Source organism: Hemitrygon akajei, chromosome 14 (assembly GCF_048418815.1).
Source record: "Hemitrygon akajei chromosome 14, sHemAka1.3, whole genome shotgun sequence".
In the NCBI taxonomy this organism is placed as follows: domain Eukaryota; kingdom Metazoa; phylum Chordata; class Chondrichthyes; order Myliobatiformes; family Dasyatidae; genus Hemitrygon; species Hemitrygon akajei.
In genome coordinates, this window is record NC_133137.1 from 2,299,960 (window position 1) to 2,319,374 (window position 19,415).

At 36.8% G+C, this 19,415-nt stretch overlaps 1 protein-coding gene across 1 annotated transcript in view; it reads right to left on the minus strand.

The window, feature by feature from the left end:
- Window positions 1-439: 439 nt before the first annotated feature.
- The window catches only part of lztr1 (leucine zipper like post translational regulator 1), a 79,690-nt gene continuing 60,714 nt past the window's right edge, over window positions 440-19,415 (minus strand). Inside the window, exons 16-21 of the mRNA XM_073065334.1 lie at window positions 14,520-14,676; window positions 10,180-10,306; window positions 9,374-9,523; window positions 7,441-7,546; window positions 6,442-6,522; window positions 440-2,116 (exon numbers count right to left, since the gene is read on the minus strand). Of these exons, the coding sequence (XP_072921435.1) occupies window positions 2,000-2,116; window positions 6,442-6,522; window positions 7,441-7,546; window positions 9,374-9,523; window positions 10,180-10,306; window positions 14,520-14,676 (738 nt within the window). The 3' untranslated portion in view covers window positions 440-1,999. The remainder of the gene's footprint in view (window positions 2,117-6,441; window positions 6,523-7,440; window positions 7,547-9,373; window positions 9,524-10,179; window positions 10,307-14,519; window positions 14,677-19,415) is intronic.

The following is a 19,415-nucleotide window of genomic DNA, read 5'->3' on the forward strand; positions in this document are numbered from 1 at the left end:
TTTGGAGGGTAGTGGACATTCATCATTTTCATAATCTGCAACCCTTTGTTGTTTCCAACTATTGCTTCTCAACCTCTCCCTCCCCTCTTTGACTCCATCTGCCAATCATCACCTCCTCAACAGGGATCCAGCAATTGCTAGCTAGCTGTTGTCTCAACTCACTTCTTTAGCCATCTTCCCTTTGCTCTTCCAGTCTGGCTGAAGGGTCTAAACCTGAAATATCTACTGTCCGTTTTTCTCCACGCATGCTGCCTGACACACTGAGTTCCTTCAGCTGCTCATATATTTTTGCTAGAAGTCATACATTTAGTCCTTAGCTTAACAGCTTGGGGCAGGAAACAACGTAATAGATCATATACAAACCAATAGCAGCTTACTTTGTGATTTCATGAATACTATATGGCTAAGTTACAATAAACAGAATAATGTGTACACAAGCTTTCATAGTTCACTTTATACACAGATTAACCATTACAATTCATTAGTTGCACAATTTTTAAAAAATTGACATGCTGTATATTGAACAAGGTGGGTTTAATCATTGTAAGCTTTGGAATAGAATTTGCTTCAGTTCAAACTTCCATCCTCTCTCCCACATCTATTACTCTAGGCAATTGCAGGCTCAGCATAGACTGGTATGGCTGCAATCACCTCATGAGCGTCTCCAAGTAATATTGTAATAACTGGCTATTCTTCATTTAGTTCAGAATCTATCTTAGAATTATATAACACTATCACACAATGTTGTAAATGCATCTAACAGCAACCTGAAAATCATAAATAGAAGGTACTGGTCAACTTATCTCCCCTTTCACTCCTCTCCAAGTACAACAGCAAAGCACAATTAAAACTATCGCTCATTAATAAAGCCCTAGAAATTTTAGTAAACTTCACTCAGAACTGAAAAGAGCAAGATTCAATGAGAACATTTACGCTGTGATTCATAGCCTAATGATTATGCATATGCATTAAATTCAAGATGTGGTACAGACTATTTGCTCTGATTACACAAGTAACTGCTGCATTTTTTTTTTACAATTAGTGATAATAGTATCTAACTTCCACATGGTGAACGATAAATAAATCTTTTCATCTAACATTGCATTCAATACGGATGCAAACTAACAATAATAATAGAAATAAAATCTAGACAAAAGATTCAAAGCAATTTGCAGCTCAGAGAATATTAGGCAAACCTAGTGTTCATTGTTCACAAATCCCTTCATACATTAATTCTATACTTAGAATTCTATCATATTATATATGTAGCATTTACATGTGTTTGCACAAGGTTTCTACTACAACAGTCATGATAATCAATGCCATGGCTCATTCAATTTTTATGTTTTGATTAAAATATTCAATAACTGTAATGCCTGATGAGATAAATATAAATATCAAATTTTACTAAGACTATTTAGAAAGTATTAATTAACATATTTATTGTGTGCCTCATTAATATCAATGAATAACATGCAGTTCCACATACTGTCTCTTGTTATCACACAACAGTAGAGAACTAGATAAACTCAGGAATACTGGCCAATTAAGCCACAGAAACAAATTCCCAAACCTGTGATCACTGAGTTACTGTGGAAATGCAGTCATTCATACTATTCATTTTTAAATCAGGAAATGAAAAAGAATAAGTAAAATAATATTGTTAGTTTTAAACCTCATGATTAAACTTTACAAGTCTTTGTATAGGTGATGCTGACATTTCTCCAATAGTCATTTACTAAGTGCTTTATTTTTTGAAAATAATACTATTGCTTACTCCCTTATTCTGCTTGAACCAGCAAACAAAAGACAGACAGCAATATATTCTACTCTTAACGAAAGGCTTGATTTAAATATAGTAATCCAAATAGCCTTAGCATAATATCGAGCTGTCTAACTTAAAATAAAATTAATTACTTCAATAAATAAATTACTACTCATCTGCATCAGACAACAAAGTTGCTAAGACAATTTGAGAATCAGTGTTTAAAATTAATTGTCACATATCCGAGCCCAGCTCTGCACATTGCTTGTCTGAAATATGATTGGCTAATGATTCGATGATGTCGAGAAGTAAGGCTTGGCTTAGAGATCGTAGGTTGGGCAACTTGGAGACCTTAGATGGAAGAAAAAAAAATGAATTTAACATATAAGGGACTTGCATAAAGGTTAGCAAGCTTTTAAATTAAATTAATCTTAAAGCAATATCAGCAAAATTCACTACTAAACTGCAGTACAGCTGTTAATCTTTAGAAGAATAACTATTTCAGATGTAAAATTGGTGCATATCATTTAATAATCCAATGTCAAAACAGGTTTCAGAACCTTATAGAAGCTCTTCATGTTTAAAAAAATGCCAAAATCAGCTAGCTTCTCCTTCCTGCTGATCCTGCTCTAATCCATGCATGCTGCAAGAATCCCTTGCCTGTTGGGCAGGGGTCAAGATTGAGGGTTCTTAAAGAACAGAAGTTAACATGATGACTGTTCATTGGTTTGTCAACACGAAACCTGCAAAAATTTTACACACTCAAAATGCTGATGGAACTCTGCAAGTTTTAAGCTATATTGACCATTCTGTTGAGTATCTTGCTGTACATACAATTACAAATTGCTATAATTTTCACACTGCACATTCAGATGGAGACATAACAAAAATTTTTACACATGTATGTGAAGGATTCAAGGAATAAAATCAATTCAAGTTAGGCAGCATCTATGGAGTAGAGTAAACCATTGACGTTCTGGGCCAACACCCTTTGTCAAGAAAGTACAAAACGCAACAGAAATCCATCAGACCACAACACACAAGTGAAAGTCCCTGTCTCCTATTCGGGACTGGGGCATTGGGTTAGGTAGAGTTCCTTCAAGGAATACTTAAGCCATAGAGGAAAATGCTAAACTGAGAATCTGATGGCTCATTAATGCAGCAAATGGTGTGCAATAATCATTCACCGTAGACAATGGTATTGTATAGATGTGGTATGAAGTTTCATTATGATTCAATGCAACACTTTTAGAAAGAGACATAATAGTTTGTTAATTTGCTTCATAGAAATGAGACTTCAAATAGCCATTATTGCCTACCACAGTACAGAAATGATGTAATAATTTACATAACTGTAAGACTACAGCATACAACTTCTGTATGATCTAGACTATTAAAAAAACTTGTAAAATCTTTAATGCCAAGAATTTGTTAACAAGGCATAACATTTATTATTCATGATACAGTAATATGAACAATTGAAAGTCATCAGTGATTCAGATGCTTAACTTCTGTGGTTAATACTTTCCATTTATACAGTATGCGTACCATGACTTTAAATAGAAATTGACATCAAAGCATGCTGATATAATGAAAATGATCTACAGCTTGGTCAGAGGTATATTTTAAAGGGTTTCTTAAAGATGAGAGATAGTGAGATTTTTAAACTTTTTTATTTACAGCAAAAGCACAGTAACAGGCTCTTCTGGCTAACAAGCCCACACTGCCCAATTACACCCATGTAAATTATTAACCTACTAACGTGCATAGTTTTTGGAATGTGGGAGGAAACAATAGCACCGGAAGGAAACCATACAACTCATGGGGAGAATGTACAAATTCCTCTCAAACAGCAACAGGAATTGTTCCTGGCGCTGTAATGGAGTTACTCCAACCACTGCACTCTGGATCTCCCCAAACTGAGGGAAGGAATTCTAGGGCTAGTAGCTACACAGTAGAAGACAAAACTACATGAAAGCAGTCACCATTTTTCTTTAAGTAGAAGGACAGTAAGGTTAGATTCTGGAGAGAGTTCAAAATTAACTACATGAGTGGGAATAGTAGCTGTAACTCACCTGAGCACCATCCTACTCATCAAACTGACAGCAGATAGAAACTGATGTAGGATGGTATGGCAAATGACACAAAGGCTATAATCATTCCTCAAGCCCTGAATGCAATCTTAAAGGAAGTTTCAATAAATCTGTGATTTCAAATTTTGTAGCAAAGATTCATACCTGGGATTGCAAGGAAGTTGCACACTGATTTGGGTAAAAATTACACATTGTGAAACAAGAAGTGACTAGAAATTGAACATTTTAGATGGGGGGGGGGTTAGGAGGTCAAGGCTAGATATGTATCCAGCAGCAGGACAAATGTACACACAGTGGCCACTTCGTTAGGTACATGAATGGAATCTAGTGTCGTCTTCTGCTGCTGTAGCCCTTCCACAGCAAGTTTTGAAGCATTGTGCGTTTAGAGATCTTCTGCACACGACTTGTAATACATGGTTATTTGAGTTATCATTGCTTTCCTGTCTGCTTGAACCAGTCTGGCCATTCTCCTCTGATATCCTCATTAGCAAAGCATTTTTCCCCCACAGAACTGCTGCTCATTGGATGTTTTTTGCTTTTTGCACCATTCTCTGTAAACTCTAGAGATTGTTATGTGCAAATCCCAGGAGATCAGCAACTTCTGAGATACACAAACCACCCTGTGTGACCATGGAACGATTGTTGGTGTCAAAGTCACATTTCTTCCCCATTCTAATATTTGGGCTGAACTACAACTGAAACTCTTGACCACGTCTGCATGCTGTTACGCATTGAGTTGCTGCCACATAATTGGCTGATCAGATATTTGCAGTAAGGAGTGGGTTTACCTAATAAAGTGGCCATTGAGTGTACATTACATATATATTCTCCTTTGACAAACTAGTGTTTTTATAACCACCTCCTCTTTACTCGACCATACCACCTTTAATATTTCTATCCTGTCTCAAATTGCTGAGTGATTACTGTAATGCCCCCCTTGGTTTTATTCCCTGGCTGAGACACATTTGATCAAAACAAGGACATCATTTCAAAGTCATAAGTGATTTAAGAGAAACGTTAACTGCTTTGTTTTCTTACAACATATTATTGCATGTAAAAGTACATTTTTATTTTGATGTAATAGGCAGTGAATCTGGCAGGCATGTTCAGTACTTCCTGGGAAAGTTGCATTGAACTTCTACCACTAGAATCTAGTGATAATGGAAGAACAAACACAAGAGGCCACAAATAAAAATAGGGTTTCCTTTCATCAGGGAAAAATAGCATTATTGCCAGATTCTGCCTGGATGATATACTTTTTTTTTTAAAAAAAAAAACAGAATTGCAAAGATCCAAAGATTAAGAAAAATTACTAATCATGCCAAAATAATATGCTCTCAAATCAATTTAAATTAAACAGTTTAAGGTTTACATCACATAGACACACACCCTATGAAGATATAGAAATTAATTACAGTATTTCACTGGTCAAAAATTCAGATTACTCGATCATATAACAAGGCAGGTTTTTATGCATTGTTGAAGCTTTCAGCTTTTATAATTGATGTTTTATTTCACATTAAGTGCAGATATTACAATATCACATGAAATAGACAAAAACATCTAGAATACATTGTCATTGCATTCGCGCAACAAGGTTCTTTGATCAGGCATTAGCACAAAAAGAAAACTGACAAAATTTCAATATTGACTAAATTGTGCTGAACAGAACTATGTATTTGCATCATATACCATGTATATCCCTCACATTCCTTTCCAGTACCAGGAATTAGTGTAAACCATTTACCTCCAAGTTATCAGATTTTTATTAATTTTCAATTAATCTTTGCTGCATTCACCTGAATAAAACAATAGTGATGTTTTGTGATCACAAGTCTTTCCTCTGTGTGTCTGTGCAGAAAAAGGAAGGAACTTCATCTTTGGGCTGCATGAAGGCATGCTTGAACAACACAAATGCGACCATCTCTTTCCTTTTACAAGTGCTGTTGAGTTTCATAAAGAATCTTCCTCGATGGCAATGGGCTTTGAAAGCCCACAGAAATTTAGTCATGGAGCTCTGCATCAGCTGTAGTTAGCAAAGCGCAGATACAAAGAGAGTGCCAAAGACAATCAATCCTTGAGATGACGAAGCTCTCATTTTCATAGTGCAGCGAGGAAAGTAGGATAGATTGGAAGATAAGCTGGTAACATTAGTACCCTAAAGATGGTGTCATTGCCAGATTTATAGTGCAGTAAAATGCTCAGTGTCAAAAACCATGAGAATATGAACAAATGAACTCAAACTTAGTAACCAGCCAACATCGACAGGATTCATTCCCAGAAATTGGTGGAAGCCCAATAATTTGCACTCAAGTTATATTAAGTTTCAAAAACTGATACAGAGCAGGCAGTTGGAAAAGCACAAAAGAAAGATGAAGGGGAATATATAAAACAAACCTTAAAACTATATTGCAATCACAAGATAATCTATACAGCAATCATAACACAGTAATATCCATTACAAATTTGTTTAAGAATTTCTTAGTCTTAACCTCAAATGAAAGGATAAGACTTCTCCAGCTATAGTCAAGATGGTATAAAAGGACAACAGACTCTCATCGAGTCAAACAGGACCCTACCTACCTTGGTAAAGTGATGTACAATAATGTGAAGACAGTGCTTCTTCATATCCAAGGCCTGAGTCTTATCAGCTGCTTCCAGAATCTGTAGAGAAAAGGGAACTGTTTAATTTATTAATTATGATTATTTGTAATGTTATTGACTGAACATTAAGGTACTGTTTAAGAAAATATTAAAGACATTTCCTCCCATAATCAAAAAAAATTGTTGAACAGATGGGTTTTAAAGGTATAGTCTTTGAAGTTAGAATTTAGGGAGATAATGGAAAACCAGGATAACTAAAAGCAATTGCAAATGCGGTACATGAATGATAAGAAACTAAATCTTGAGAAATAAGAGGGCACTGGAGACTATGGGCAGAGTAAAATATTAAAGAGTAATACCATGGCCTCCTGATAATAGAGGTAAAAAAAAAAGCACCAAGGCAGAGGTTTTGTGATCACGAAGGAAAGTATTTTTAATTGAAGGTTTTAACTATGATAATGATCGGCATAAGCATATTATCTTGTTTGAATTGTAGTTAATTTCTGGAGTGTAGTCAGGATGTTTTTCTGCAGAGATATGATTTTAAATCAAAGAAGAACACACTAAGTGATACAGTAATATTTTGTATATACTTGGCACCTACTTCAAATAAAACTTTCATTGAAAACACTGCGAGAATAGAAATTCTGAAGTTAATCGAGGAGAATATAAAAATTGTCCTTTAAGAAAAAAAGAAAATTTTATGTATTTTGGTAAGCAAATCTGCTGCTTTATATTTACTACTCTGAATTCAGACACTTTGCTAAAACACTTAAAACAGTTAATCTCTGCACACAGGAATAATAACTTTTCACTAGAAAATAAACAGACAAACCTTAGATGATCTCATCTAGATAAAAGCATTGTTAACTTGCAATATCACCAGAAGAGTCCAGTAAAAAATCATCTGAAGTGTGAAGATGACTTTCCAAATAGGACCTGATGGCACATTTGCAACAAACTTAAAAGACAAATCACCTGCAGTACATTTTCCACTGTCACATTCATTTCCAGGTTCTGTTTACAATATGCTTGCAGTCTATTATTTGTAAAGCCATAATAATAAGGTGCCGAAAACAAGTATCTGTAAAATTGATGTCAAGGAAACTTATCTCACAATTAAATTGTAGATATATACCTACATTTTAAACTCCTGCCACAATTAGTGAAGTCAGTCATCCTTGCTCTTTGGATTTCTCTTTTTTGAGACCTTGGCTTCAATGGAAAAAAAACGTTTATTGTTCATACCTAGTTACCCATGAGAAGTTGGTGGTAAGATATTCTTAAACTATTCGTGGAGAAGGTGCTTTCTCATTGCTGGGGTACACTTGATGAGGATGAAAGGACAGTGATATATTTCCAGTAATATAAGGAAAGGTGGTGTTGCTCCCATCTGCTTGCTGTCTTTGACCTGCTTGATGGAATTGATCTGTATTGCTACTGCAAGTACAATGCTACTAGTTACCCTTTAACCATCGTCCCCTGCCTATCACCTCCCTCTCTTCCATGGATTACTGTCCTCTCCTATTAGATTCTTTCTTCTTCATTTATGATTCTACTACTGAGCTGTGTGCGATTGGAACCTCTGATTAACATTTTGATGGTGTATTTTTGGGCTGACTGAGCGATCTAGCACTTTTCTGTCTCTCAGTGAGCTCAGGGAGGTTGGAAACAGAGTGCATGGCCTGGAAATCTGCAAGCCCATGATCAACTCCGTTGTTTCTCTCTGATTGAGGCATCGAGCAAGGTTGAAGTTGACGAAGACGAGATCGAAAGATGGACAGGTGCTGTCTGCTTGTGTCTGACCGGTCTTCCTCTCCTTCTCTCCAGCTGCTGTCAGAGGAAAGTGCAGGAGTCTTGTGTTACACATTGTAGGGATTGATCAGCGAGGCTCGTGGCTATGGACTCATTCTGGGGGCCTTTGAAGTTAATGTTTCATGTGTTTCTGGATTCTGGTTACTGTCTTGTGCTGCTCTTGGGCAATTTGATTGGAGTGATTGGTGTGGACTGGAGTGCTTCGGTCAAGTCTGGCTCTGCAGCCAGTTAGTGGCGCTGAGCTGAGCTGAACTGAACTGAATACTCCTGAATTTCTGGTTTGATGTTGATATTCTATGTGTTGTTTGCTCACATTTTGTCATTTGCACATTTATTCTTTCTTTTTTGCACGTTGGGTGTCTGATTTTTTCTTTTTAGAAAGGGGTTCCATAGTGTTGTGGCTGCCTGTGGGAGGATGAATCTCAGAGTTGTATTTTGTATATATATTTTGATAATAAATGTAGTTTAAACTTTGAAATTTAGCTCTTTGCCTCTTCTATCTAGCCCCTCCCAGCTTCTTACTTCACCCACCTACCTTCCCCCTCGCTTGGACTCTATCATCTTCCAGTTTGCACTCCTTTGCCTCCGTTTGCCCGCCCCACCCATTATTCTGACTTCTGCCCTCTTCCTTTCCAGAACTGATGAAGCACCTTGAACCAAAATGTTGACTGTTTATTCCCCTCCATGGATGCTGCCTGACTTGTTGAGTTCCTTATTATTCAGAATTAGGTTTAATATCACTAACATATGTCGTGAAATTTGTTGTTTTTGCCACAGCAATACAGTGCAATGCATAAAAATGTTATAAATTACTATAGTAATAATATATTATCCATATAATTTCACCTCTTTCCCATTATCCCACAAGCCTAATAACTGCAATCCAATATTTACTCAAATTTTCTGTGCATACCTTTTCAAAACAATTGAGAACGTGACCAGCGTAATCAGTTTTTCCGTATGATGAATAACGGATTTGAATCAGTATTGTTACTATGACTAAATTAGCAAAAGTGTATATTGCCACTGCTTGCTTAGTAGTGCAGACAGAAGATGGAATTGCTGCTATGTAAGCAAGATTAGGACTAAAGGATACAAAGAGTCCTCTGGAGGCATATTGACTTCACCATAATACACATAGCGAAGGAGTGACTCAAAAGCTTGTCGACTTGGTACCATTTCTCCAATAGAAATATTAACTTGTCCATCTTCAGGCATGAAAGACCGAAACATGGCTTCAAAATAACTAATAAATATAAATGCATAAATAACAATAATCAACCGATCCAGTACAAGACATTAACAGTCAGATAATAGACTTGAATTGAAATAGTAAGGATATTTTGAGAGCACATTGTGTTTGGAAAAATGTTAAAAGTTTAATTGTATCATTAAGTCTGGCAAGTGATTAAAAAGTTAAATAATCAATTTTGATATAATTCAATCAAAATTGAGCTTATGTTTGGGGATTTATCTTGTTTAAATAGACAGCACTGCTTAATATTTAGATCACACAGTCCAGCCTTCTTCAGAGGCACATGGTTAACTGAAGTAATGCAAGTAACATTGGTGCCAGTCATTATTCCCAACATGAAGAACATGTGGATGGGTCATGAAATCAGCTGTGCTCAGTGGGGAAAAATGTTTCAACATAGTGACACATGCTGGGAAAAATAAAGAATTTCTGATAGAGGCAGGGAAACTTTGTTTGTGGGGTAGGAATAGGAATTGCAGAAGCAAAATTTCAAAAATTGTGCTGTAAATTTTAAAAATATATCCAAAATATCTTATGACTTACTGATACAAAATTCAAACAGATCCAGCCTCAGTTCTGAACAACATCTAAGAGGAGGTGCGACCAGCAAAGGAAGAATTGGTTTTAATATGTCAGTTATTACTGACCTGGACCGGGCAGCTAGTATTGCTTTATGGGCTGGCCTGGGGTGACCATCCAACAGCAGTGTTATGTCACAGAACTCCATGCCTGCTCCTTCCAGATAGCTCTTCATGTCCTGGACTAGAGACGTGCCTTATGGTAAAATAAAAGATAAAAAGGTCAAGAGACAATAATTAGTGAATTCTGACATAAGTAATAAAAAATTGGTCTACCAAAAATGAATGTAATAAGCCACAAGCACTTCACTCAAAGGATGATGCTTCAAAAAGGTGGCACCTACCATTAAGGATTAGATTAGATTCAACTTTATTGTCATTGTGCTGAGTACAGATACAAAGCCAAATGAAATGCAGTTAGCATCTAACCAGAAATGCAAAGAATATTGTTATTTACAAAACAACTGCGAATAGAAAGTTAAGTGCTACACACACAAATATAAAAGTACTGAGACAGTACAATATGGGTGCAATACTGCTTAACGCTGTGATGTGAGGTTCAGCAGGGTCACAGCCTCAAGGAAGAAGCTCTTCCTGTACCTGCTGGTGTGGGAGCGGAGGCTCCTGTAGCGCCTACCGGATAGGAAGAGAGCAAAAAGTCCATGGTTAGGGTGAAATGCATCCTTGATAATGCTTTTCACCCTGCCCAGACAGTGTTTATGGTAGATGTTCTCAATGGTGGGCAATTGGGTGCCAATAATCTGCTGGGCAGTTTTCATCACCCGCTGGAGTGCTTTGCGGTCCGATACGGGACAATTGCCATATCACACTGAGATGCAGTGTGAGTATGGTCTCAATGGTACAGCGGTAAAAGTCCGTCAGTATCCTGGGACAGAGGTGAGCTTTCTTGATGCTCCGCAGGAAATAACGGCGCTGTTGCGCTATTTTGATCAGGATGGAGGAGTTCATCCAGGTAACCAGGTGAGATCCTCGGAAATGTAGACACTACGGAATTTGAAGCTTGATACACGCTCCACTACAGCTCCATTGATGTAGATGGAGACATGAGTGTGGCTCCTAGCGTGCCTGAAGTCTACAATGATCTCCTTGGTCTTCTGGGTGTTAAGGGCCAGGTTGTTGTCAGCACACCAAGCGGCCAGGTGCTGGACCTCATCCCTGTAGGCTGTCTCGTCATCCAAAAATGAATGTAATAAGCCACAAGCACTTCACTCCAAGGATAATGCTTCAAAAAGGTGGCATCTATCATTAAGGATCCCTCTTCTCATAACTATCACCTGGTACAGGGGCCTGTGGACACACACTCAATGTTTTAGGAACAGTTTCTTCCCCTCAGCCAATAGATTTCTGAAAGGACAATAAACCCATGAACACTAGATCATTATTTTTGAACTAGTTACTTTCATATGTGTATTTCTTATTATAATTTATAGTATATAGTACACTGTACTGCTGTTCAAAAATCACAAATTTCAAGACATGTCAGTGATAATAAACCTGATTTTGATGACAATGAGTAATATATAGTTAAATATACCTTGAATGCTATACTTAAGTTTGCTGACACCACTATCGTTGGCAAAGGTGGTGACAAATCAGCATTTTGGAGGGAGATTGAAGATCTGGCTGAGTGGTACCACAACAACAACCTCTCACTCAATGTCAGCAAGACCAAGGAGCTGATTATTGACTACAGGAGGAGGAAACCATAAGTCCATGATCCTCATCAGGGTCAGAGGTGGAGAGGGTCAACAACTTTAAATTCCTCGGCATTAGCATTTCTGAAGATCTGTCGTGGGCCCATTATGAGTGCAATTACAAAGAAAGCATGCTAGCGCCTGTCCTTCTTTAGGAGTTTGCAAATGTTTGACATAACATCTGTACCTTTGACAAATTTCTATACCTGTGTAGTGGAGAGTACATTGACTGGTTGCATTGCAGCCTGGTATAGAAACACCAATGCCCTTGAACAGAAAAGCCTACAAAATGTAGTGATACAGCCCAGTCTGTCACAGGTAAAGCTCTCCCTACCACTGAGCACATCTACAAAATGCAGCATTGCAGGAAAGCAGCATCCATCATTAAGGACCTCCACCAACCAGGTCATCCTCGTTTCTCACTGCTCCCATCAGGGAGGTACAGGAGTCTCAGGACCCATATCACCAAGTTCATGAACAGTTATTACCCCTCAAACATCAGGTTCTTGAACCAGAGGGGATGACTTCACTCACTGAACTATTCTCATAAGCTATGGACTCAATTTCAAGCACTCTTCATCCCATGTTCTCTTTCTATTTTTATATTTCTGTTTATGCATTTGCAAAGTTGGCTGTCTTATGTACATTGGTTGTTGTCTGTCTTGTGTGCAGCTTTTCATTGATTCTATGGCGTTTCTTTGTATTTACTGTGAATACCCGCAAGAAAATGATTCTCAGCGTTGTATATGATGACATATATGTACTTCGATAATAAATTTATTTTGAACTTTGTACTTAATGCACACAGCAGTTCATATGGTCCAAATGGTTCATTGCTAATGCTCTACACAAGTTTCTATCCTTCCGCATCTAACTCATCAATAGAACATTTTATTCCATTTACCCCCATGTGCTTAACTAGATTCCCCCAGTAACTACACTCACTGAAGTACTCCTGTTTTTATCAGAACTGGCCAATTCTCTCAGACCATCCACCTGTAATATTGGCTCAGCTCTCCTCTCCCCATGAGCATGATTTTATCTGTAAGACATTTGATACAGGTTTGCCTATTTCTCCTCTGATCTCTCTCATTAATAAGGTACTTTCACCTACAAAACTGCCATTCACTGGATGTTTTTTGCTTTTAACACCATTCTCTATAAACTTTAATAGAGACTGTTCTGTGTGAAAATCCTAGGAGATCAGCAGTTTCTGAGATACTCAGACCACCTTGTCACCAACAATCATTCCACAAAGACACTTATTTCCCATTCTGATATTTGGTCTGAACAACAACTGAACCTTTTGACCATGTCAGCATGCTTTTATGCATTGAGTTGCTGCCACGTGATTGGCTGATCAGATACTTGCAGTAATGAACAGGTGTACTTAATAAAGTGACCACCGAATGTATTCCCTTAGTAATTCTGGGCTCATCCTATCACAGATATTTCCTTTGTCTTAGCCACTTCTCCCCATCCTTTCTGCAATCTAGAAGTAACACATTTCCTCTATCCTAATTTTGAAGAAAGGTCTTCAATTTGGAATGTTAGTTGTTTCATTTTCCATATTGACCTGCTAAATGTTTTTTTTACATTTTAAATTTCTAGCATTACAAGTTCAGTTTTATTCACTCCTTGTGGCAGCAAATTCCATATCCCACTCTCCTACCAAAAGGTTTCTTCATAATTTCCTTTGAAATCTCTTTCTTTATTTACTTAGAGATACAGTGCGGATCAGGCCCTTCTGGCCCTTTGAGTCAGCAACCCACTGATCTAACTCCAGCTTAATCATGGGACAATTTACAACCACCAAATCACCTACTAACTGGTGCACCTTTGGACTGTGGGAGCACTTGGAGGAAATCTATGTGTTCATATTAGGGGAGGATGCAACATATTAGGGTCTACCTTTATTTATACAATTTACATCGTACTAGTTCCAGGATCTGAGTGTCTCTGGCCCTTGCCAGTTTTTTAAAAAAATTGTCCTTCCCCAACTGCCCTTGTAGAAAGTGGCAAGCAGCTTTCTGGAGCTGTTTTTATGCTCTGGTGAAGACACTCCAAAATTCCAGGAATTGGGCACAGCCTTAATGAAGTAAACTATTTGAATAGGAAATGTATCTTTTCAAATACTCGACTATTTTAATAGTTTCAGATATTAAAACAAAACCCATAATAGTTTTATGTAGGAATGACTGGCTGCTTTACGAGTAAGTGCACTATATAATGGAATAGAAGCATTCTACTTCTGCTTCCAACCAGTCTAAATAGTGCCAGAGTTTCAATGTGCTTTTAGTCAAATTGTGCTTGTCTCATGTTTTATTACTTCCAGTCCATTCATGCTTAGAACCAAAGTTCGTTCTTCCTGACTACCATATCTCCCATTCCATTTTCTCTCTCCTAATGTCTTTCTTACCAAGTCTTTCCAACCTGTACTAAGATAGACAGTAAGAAAGAAATATGAAGAGGTAATGTAAAGTATCTCTTGTCAATGCAGTATGCAAATGAACTGCTTAACCTGGAAACAATTATACCAGTTATGGGCTGCTGAATGCAAATGGTCTAATGCACTGCCTGTTTAATGTTTTGCTAATCTTTACAATGGGGAATGGTGAAGAGCAAAGGAAGAGAATTATAATTCTTTTGAGCAACCATTAGAAAGAACTAAGTATAAGAAAAGTTTATTTTTACCTATGTCAACAGGCTGATCAGAATGCATCCGTGTTGGGGGTTGATGCTTCCTTCTTATAATCTCCACAATTAAGCAAGTGGAAAGATGCTCAAATTCTTTAGTCATTATTACATGGTTAAAGTGTGATTCTTTCACCACAAAATTCAAACAGTACTCCTGTAACAAAAAGAAATAACTTTAGTTTTTCTTAAGTTGAAAAATCACATTACAGCACAGCCTACTTTAAGGTCAATATAACCCTTCCCTCCTACATAACCTTTCATTTTTTTTCTATCCCTATCCAAGAGTTTCTTAAATGTACCTAATCAAGCTCAATTTCATTGTCATTCAACCATACATATATATACCACCAAATGAAGCAACATTCCTCTGGACCAGGTGCACAACACAGTACATATAACTCACACATAACACGATGGTAATATTACCACAAATAGATTAATAAATAAAGTGCATTTATGACACAACTCAAAAAGTAAACAGCATACACTACTGATGAGACCCGGATGGTGGCAGGGAGTTCAGTAGTCTCCATTGGCCTCAGGAAAGAAGCTGTTTTACATCCTTGTCTTGCTATTGTACCCTGTACCTACTGGTAGGGGTCAGAGAGATTGTTGTACGGAGGTGAGGGACCACTGACAACGTTAGGGTTCCTGTGTATGCAACACTCCTGATAAATATCTCTGATGGGTGGAATAGAGACCTCAATGATACTCTCATCAATCCTGGCAAACCTTTGTAGGGTTTTGTGGTCAGATATATGGTGATGCAGCTGATCAGGATGCTTCCAATGGTGCCCCTGCAAAAAAAAATCAGTTACAACGCTGGGGAGGGGGGGGGGGGGGGTGAAACACGCTCATCTCAATCTCCCCAGGAAGTGGAGATATTGCTGAGCTTACTTGGCTAAAGAGGCAGTGATAATACACCTGGCTCTACCATCACCTGGCAAGGTGTTCCATCCACCAGTACACCCTGTGTAAAAACCTTTTAATAATCCCGCCCATACGGATAACAGAAAGAACAAAAAAAATTTCTAATGAAAACTGCATGGTCAGGGAACTCACTTCAGCTAATACCAAATATTAGTGGAAGAGATGTCTATGCAGCAAAAACCAAAATCAAACAGTGTCTGGTTCAACTGTAATAACTAAGATAGGAAAATCAATTAAATAAGGGAAATAAGTTTTGTGTTGATTATGGTACATTTTATAGGTTTTGCTAATTTCAAAGTTCTTCGCCACTCATGTACTTTTTGCTTTGGAGATACAGGCACTGTTGTAGCCTCAGGACTCACACCACCAGTTTCAAGAACAGTTAATGTCCTCAACCATTAGGCTCTTGAAGCAGGGGGAATAAATTCACTTAACCCAAAAAATGAACTGTTCTACTAACCTATGGACTTACTTGCCAGAACTCATCTCATGCTCTCAGTATTTATTGCTTATTTGCTGTTATTATTTTATGTTTTGTATTTGCATTGTTTGTTGCTTCTTCATTGATGTTATTATGTTTCTTGTGCTTGCAAGAAAACGACAGGATGAGTACCGTTTACAGGTTGAGGACCGTTTTTTAAATTTTGGAAAGGACCTTTATTTCATTCTTTATCGACTAATAAAGTTAGAGTAGTACCTATTTTTGTTAACTCTAAAATCTCTTTTGTACATTTTAATACTATTACTGATTCGACTGGAAGATATTTAATTGTTACTGGTTTATTATGCGGTCAAAAGCTAGCTTTGGTGTGTGTATATGCACCTAATTTAGACAGTCCTGAATTTTTTAAAGAAGCTTTTTTTTGAGCTACCAAATCTGAATGAATATAAGTTGATCATGGGCAGTGCCTTTAATTGCTGTCTGAATCTGGCGATCGACAGGTCATGAACCAATCCGTCGCTTCCAAATAAAGCGGCAGCTTGTATTCATTCTTTTCTACTAGAAAATGGCCTGGTCGATGTCTGGAGATATAAACACCCTGATGACAAAGATTTTTCATTTTTTTCCACATGTTCATCATAAATACTCTAGAATTGATTACTTTTTTCTTTTTACACGCTTGCTACACTCCGTTATTGAGTGTGCATATGACATCATTGCGTTGTCGTATTAGTATTTTCTCTGGATATAAACTTACATAAAAGTGAATTACTTCCTATTAATAATTACTCTAATTATTATGATCAAATACCTTTTAATATTGCTAAAAACTATTTTACTTACCTTGGTATTAAAACTACTAAAAATTTTAAAGACCTATATAAGTATAATTTCTCTCCTCTAATTGAATATACACAACAAACACTCTCTAAATGGTCGCCTATGTCGATGTCATTAATTGGTCGAATAAATGCTTAATTGGTCGAACAAATGAATAAAAATGGTTACTCTACTGAAATTTTTAAATACATTTCAAGCGGTTTCATCTTTTGTTCCGAAAATATTTTTTGATAAAATAGATTCTATGATCTTGTCTTACATTTGGAATAATAAAAGCTCCAGAGTGAATATTATAAAAAAAATTAATTTTATATTAAAAAATCTTTATTGCAAAAATCAAAATAAGATGGAGGACTGGTGCTACCAAACTTTAGATTTTATTATTGGGCAATTAATATTTGTTATATCACCTTTAGGATTCATGGTTATATATAACCAGGACTGTCCTTCATGGTTACATTTGGAGGGGAATTCGGTAAGGCAATTTTCTTTAGCTTCTTTATTGGGAGCTCCTTTTCCTTTTTTGTTCTCCAGGATAGGTAGACAAGGTCCTATTGTTAAACATACTTTAAAAAATTTGTTTTCAGTTTCGTAGATTTTTTGAATTAAATAACTTTGTACTCTAGTAATATCCATTTTAACTTTTTTTTAAACCATCAACTCTGGATAAGGCTTTTTTAATATGGAAAACCAAGGGAATAAAATCTTTTTTAGATTTGTTTTTAGAGAACCATTAAATGTCTTTTTTGCAGTTAGTGGATAAATATATCTAATGCACATTTTTTTAGATAATTACAAGTTATGAATTTTTACATGATTTTTTTACTGAATTATCCATTTGTTCATTTACCAAATATGATACATTCTATTTTTCAGCTTAAACCACTTCAAAAACAATTGATAGCCATTATATATAAACAGTTAATGAATGCACATATGATGCCTAATGATAAGGTTAAACGTGCTTGGGAAATGAAACTTCAGCATTCACTTGCAGATGATCAACGGAGTAAAATTTATGATCTAGTTAATAATTCATCTATCTGCGCACATCACTCCCTAATTCAGTTTAAGATAGTACACAGGGTGCATATGTCAAAAGATAAACTAGCGCATATTTTTTCTTACAAGCCCCACCTGTGACAGATGCAATGCTGAGGTGGCTACTCTAACTCATATGTTTTGGTCCTGTGCAAAGTTAAACAATTTTTGCAGGGATGTTTTTAGAACGTTATCAAAAGTCATAGATGTGGATTTACAACCTAACTCACTTATGGCAATCTTTGGGATTATTCCAGAGGAAACAGGAAGTGTTTCCGCTCAACAAGTCATAGCCTTTTCAACTTTACTGGCTAGGACAGCTATTTTGTTATACTGGAAAGATTCTAATCCACTTACTGTTTTTCATTGGCTCTCCTCCATTATGTCCTGTTTAAGTTTGGAGAAAATTAGATGCCGGGCGTTTGACACATCTTTTAATTTTGAGCAAGCCTGATGACCTTTTATTCAATATTTTCATATGATTTAATTTTTTTTCTCTTTTTGTTCCTCTTTATCCGTAAAGGTTCAGAACTGACCAGAAGGATGTTTTCTTTTTTCTTTTCTAATTTTATTCTCAAATGGACTGCCCAGTCTTTCTTTTTTTTGTTTTAGGTTAGTTCAGTGGGGTTTTTTTCTCTCTCTATTACAAAAATTCCCAGTTTCTTTTTTTATATGATTTGCCAACAAGAGGAGTTGTGGTTTCTTGTTTATATACAATAGCTTAATATTATATTTATATGACTTTGACAGTATATATCCCTTTTGTTGTTTGTACGTTTTTTACATTGTGTTTGCTATAACTTCTCCTCTGATTTGTATTTTTTTGTTTAAAATCAATAAAAAAAAATTGAAAATAAAAAATGAAAGAAAATAAGTCACAGGGTAGTATATGTTGACAAATATGTACTTTGATAATAAATTTACTTTGATCTTTGACTCCATCTTGTCAATGCCTTTTTTTCTCAGATAGTCAAATACTTTACTGACACTCTTGAAAGCAATGGCGAATCCTACTATTGATGCCCTTTTTTTCCTGAGAGGTGACTACCAAGGTATGGAAGTGATTCAAGGCTTCCAGAGATTTGCTGTGAATCTTCAAGTTCAAGATTTAAATTTGTCACTCAACCAAACACTGATACTGCCAAATGAAAAAATGTTCCTCTGGAGCTGAGGCACAAAACACAATACCAACATTCGGACACAGTCCAAGGCAAATCTAGCACACATAAGATAGCAGTAAATACATTATACAGTCACAGCAAAAAATTATATAGCTCAAGTCCCTGCATGTTATGCCGTGTAGATTGATGGTGTGTGGGATGTTGTTGGCAAGAACAAGCCTGCAGCAGCCTAATCATCAGGCGCTAGTTCAGCCACAGACAAATGAAATCCACTTGCCCTCCAGTGAGCAAACACGGGAGTGCAGCACCGACGGGAGGGGCTGGTCCCAAAACCAGGATGGGTCACCATGCCATATTACCTCCCTGAGCACTTGCAAAAGCAACTCTGCGGCACGAGGCCTTGGTCTGTTCTATAACCAAGCTGTTATAGCCCAATGTTGGTCTCGCCAATGAACCAGTGACCCGAATTTGCAGTATTCTATATTTCCAATGTCCAACAGGGTCTTGCAATCACAAGAA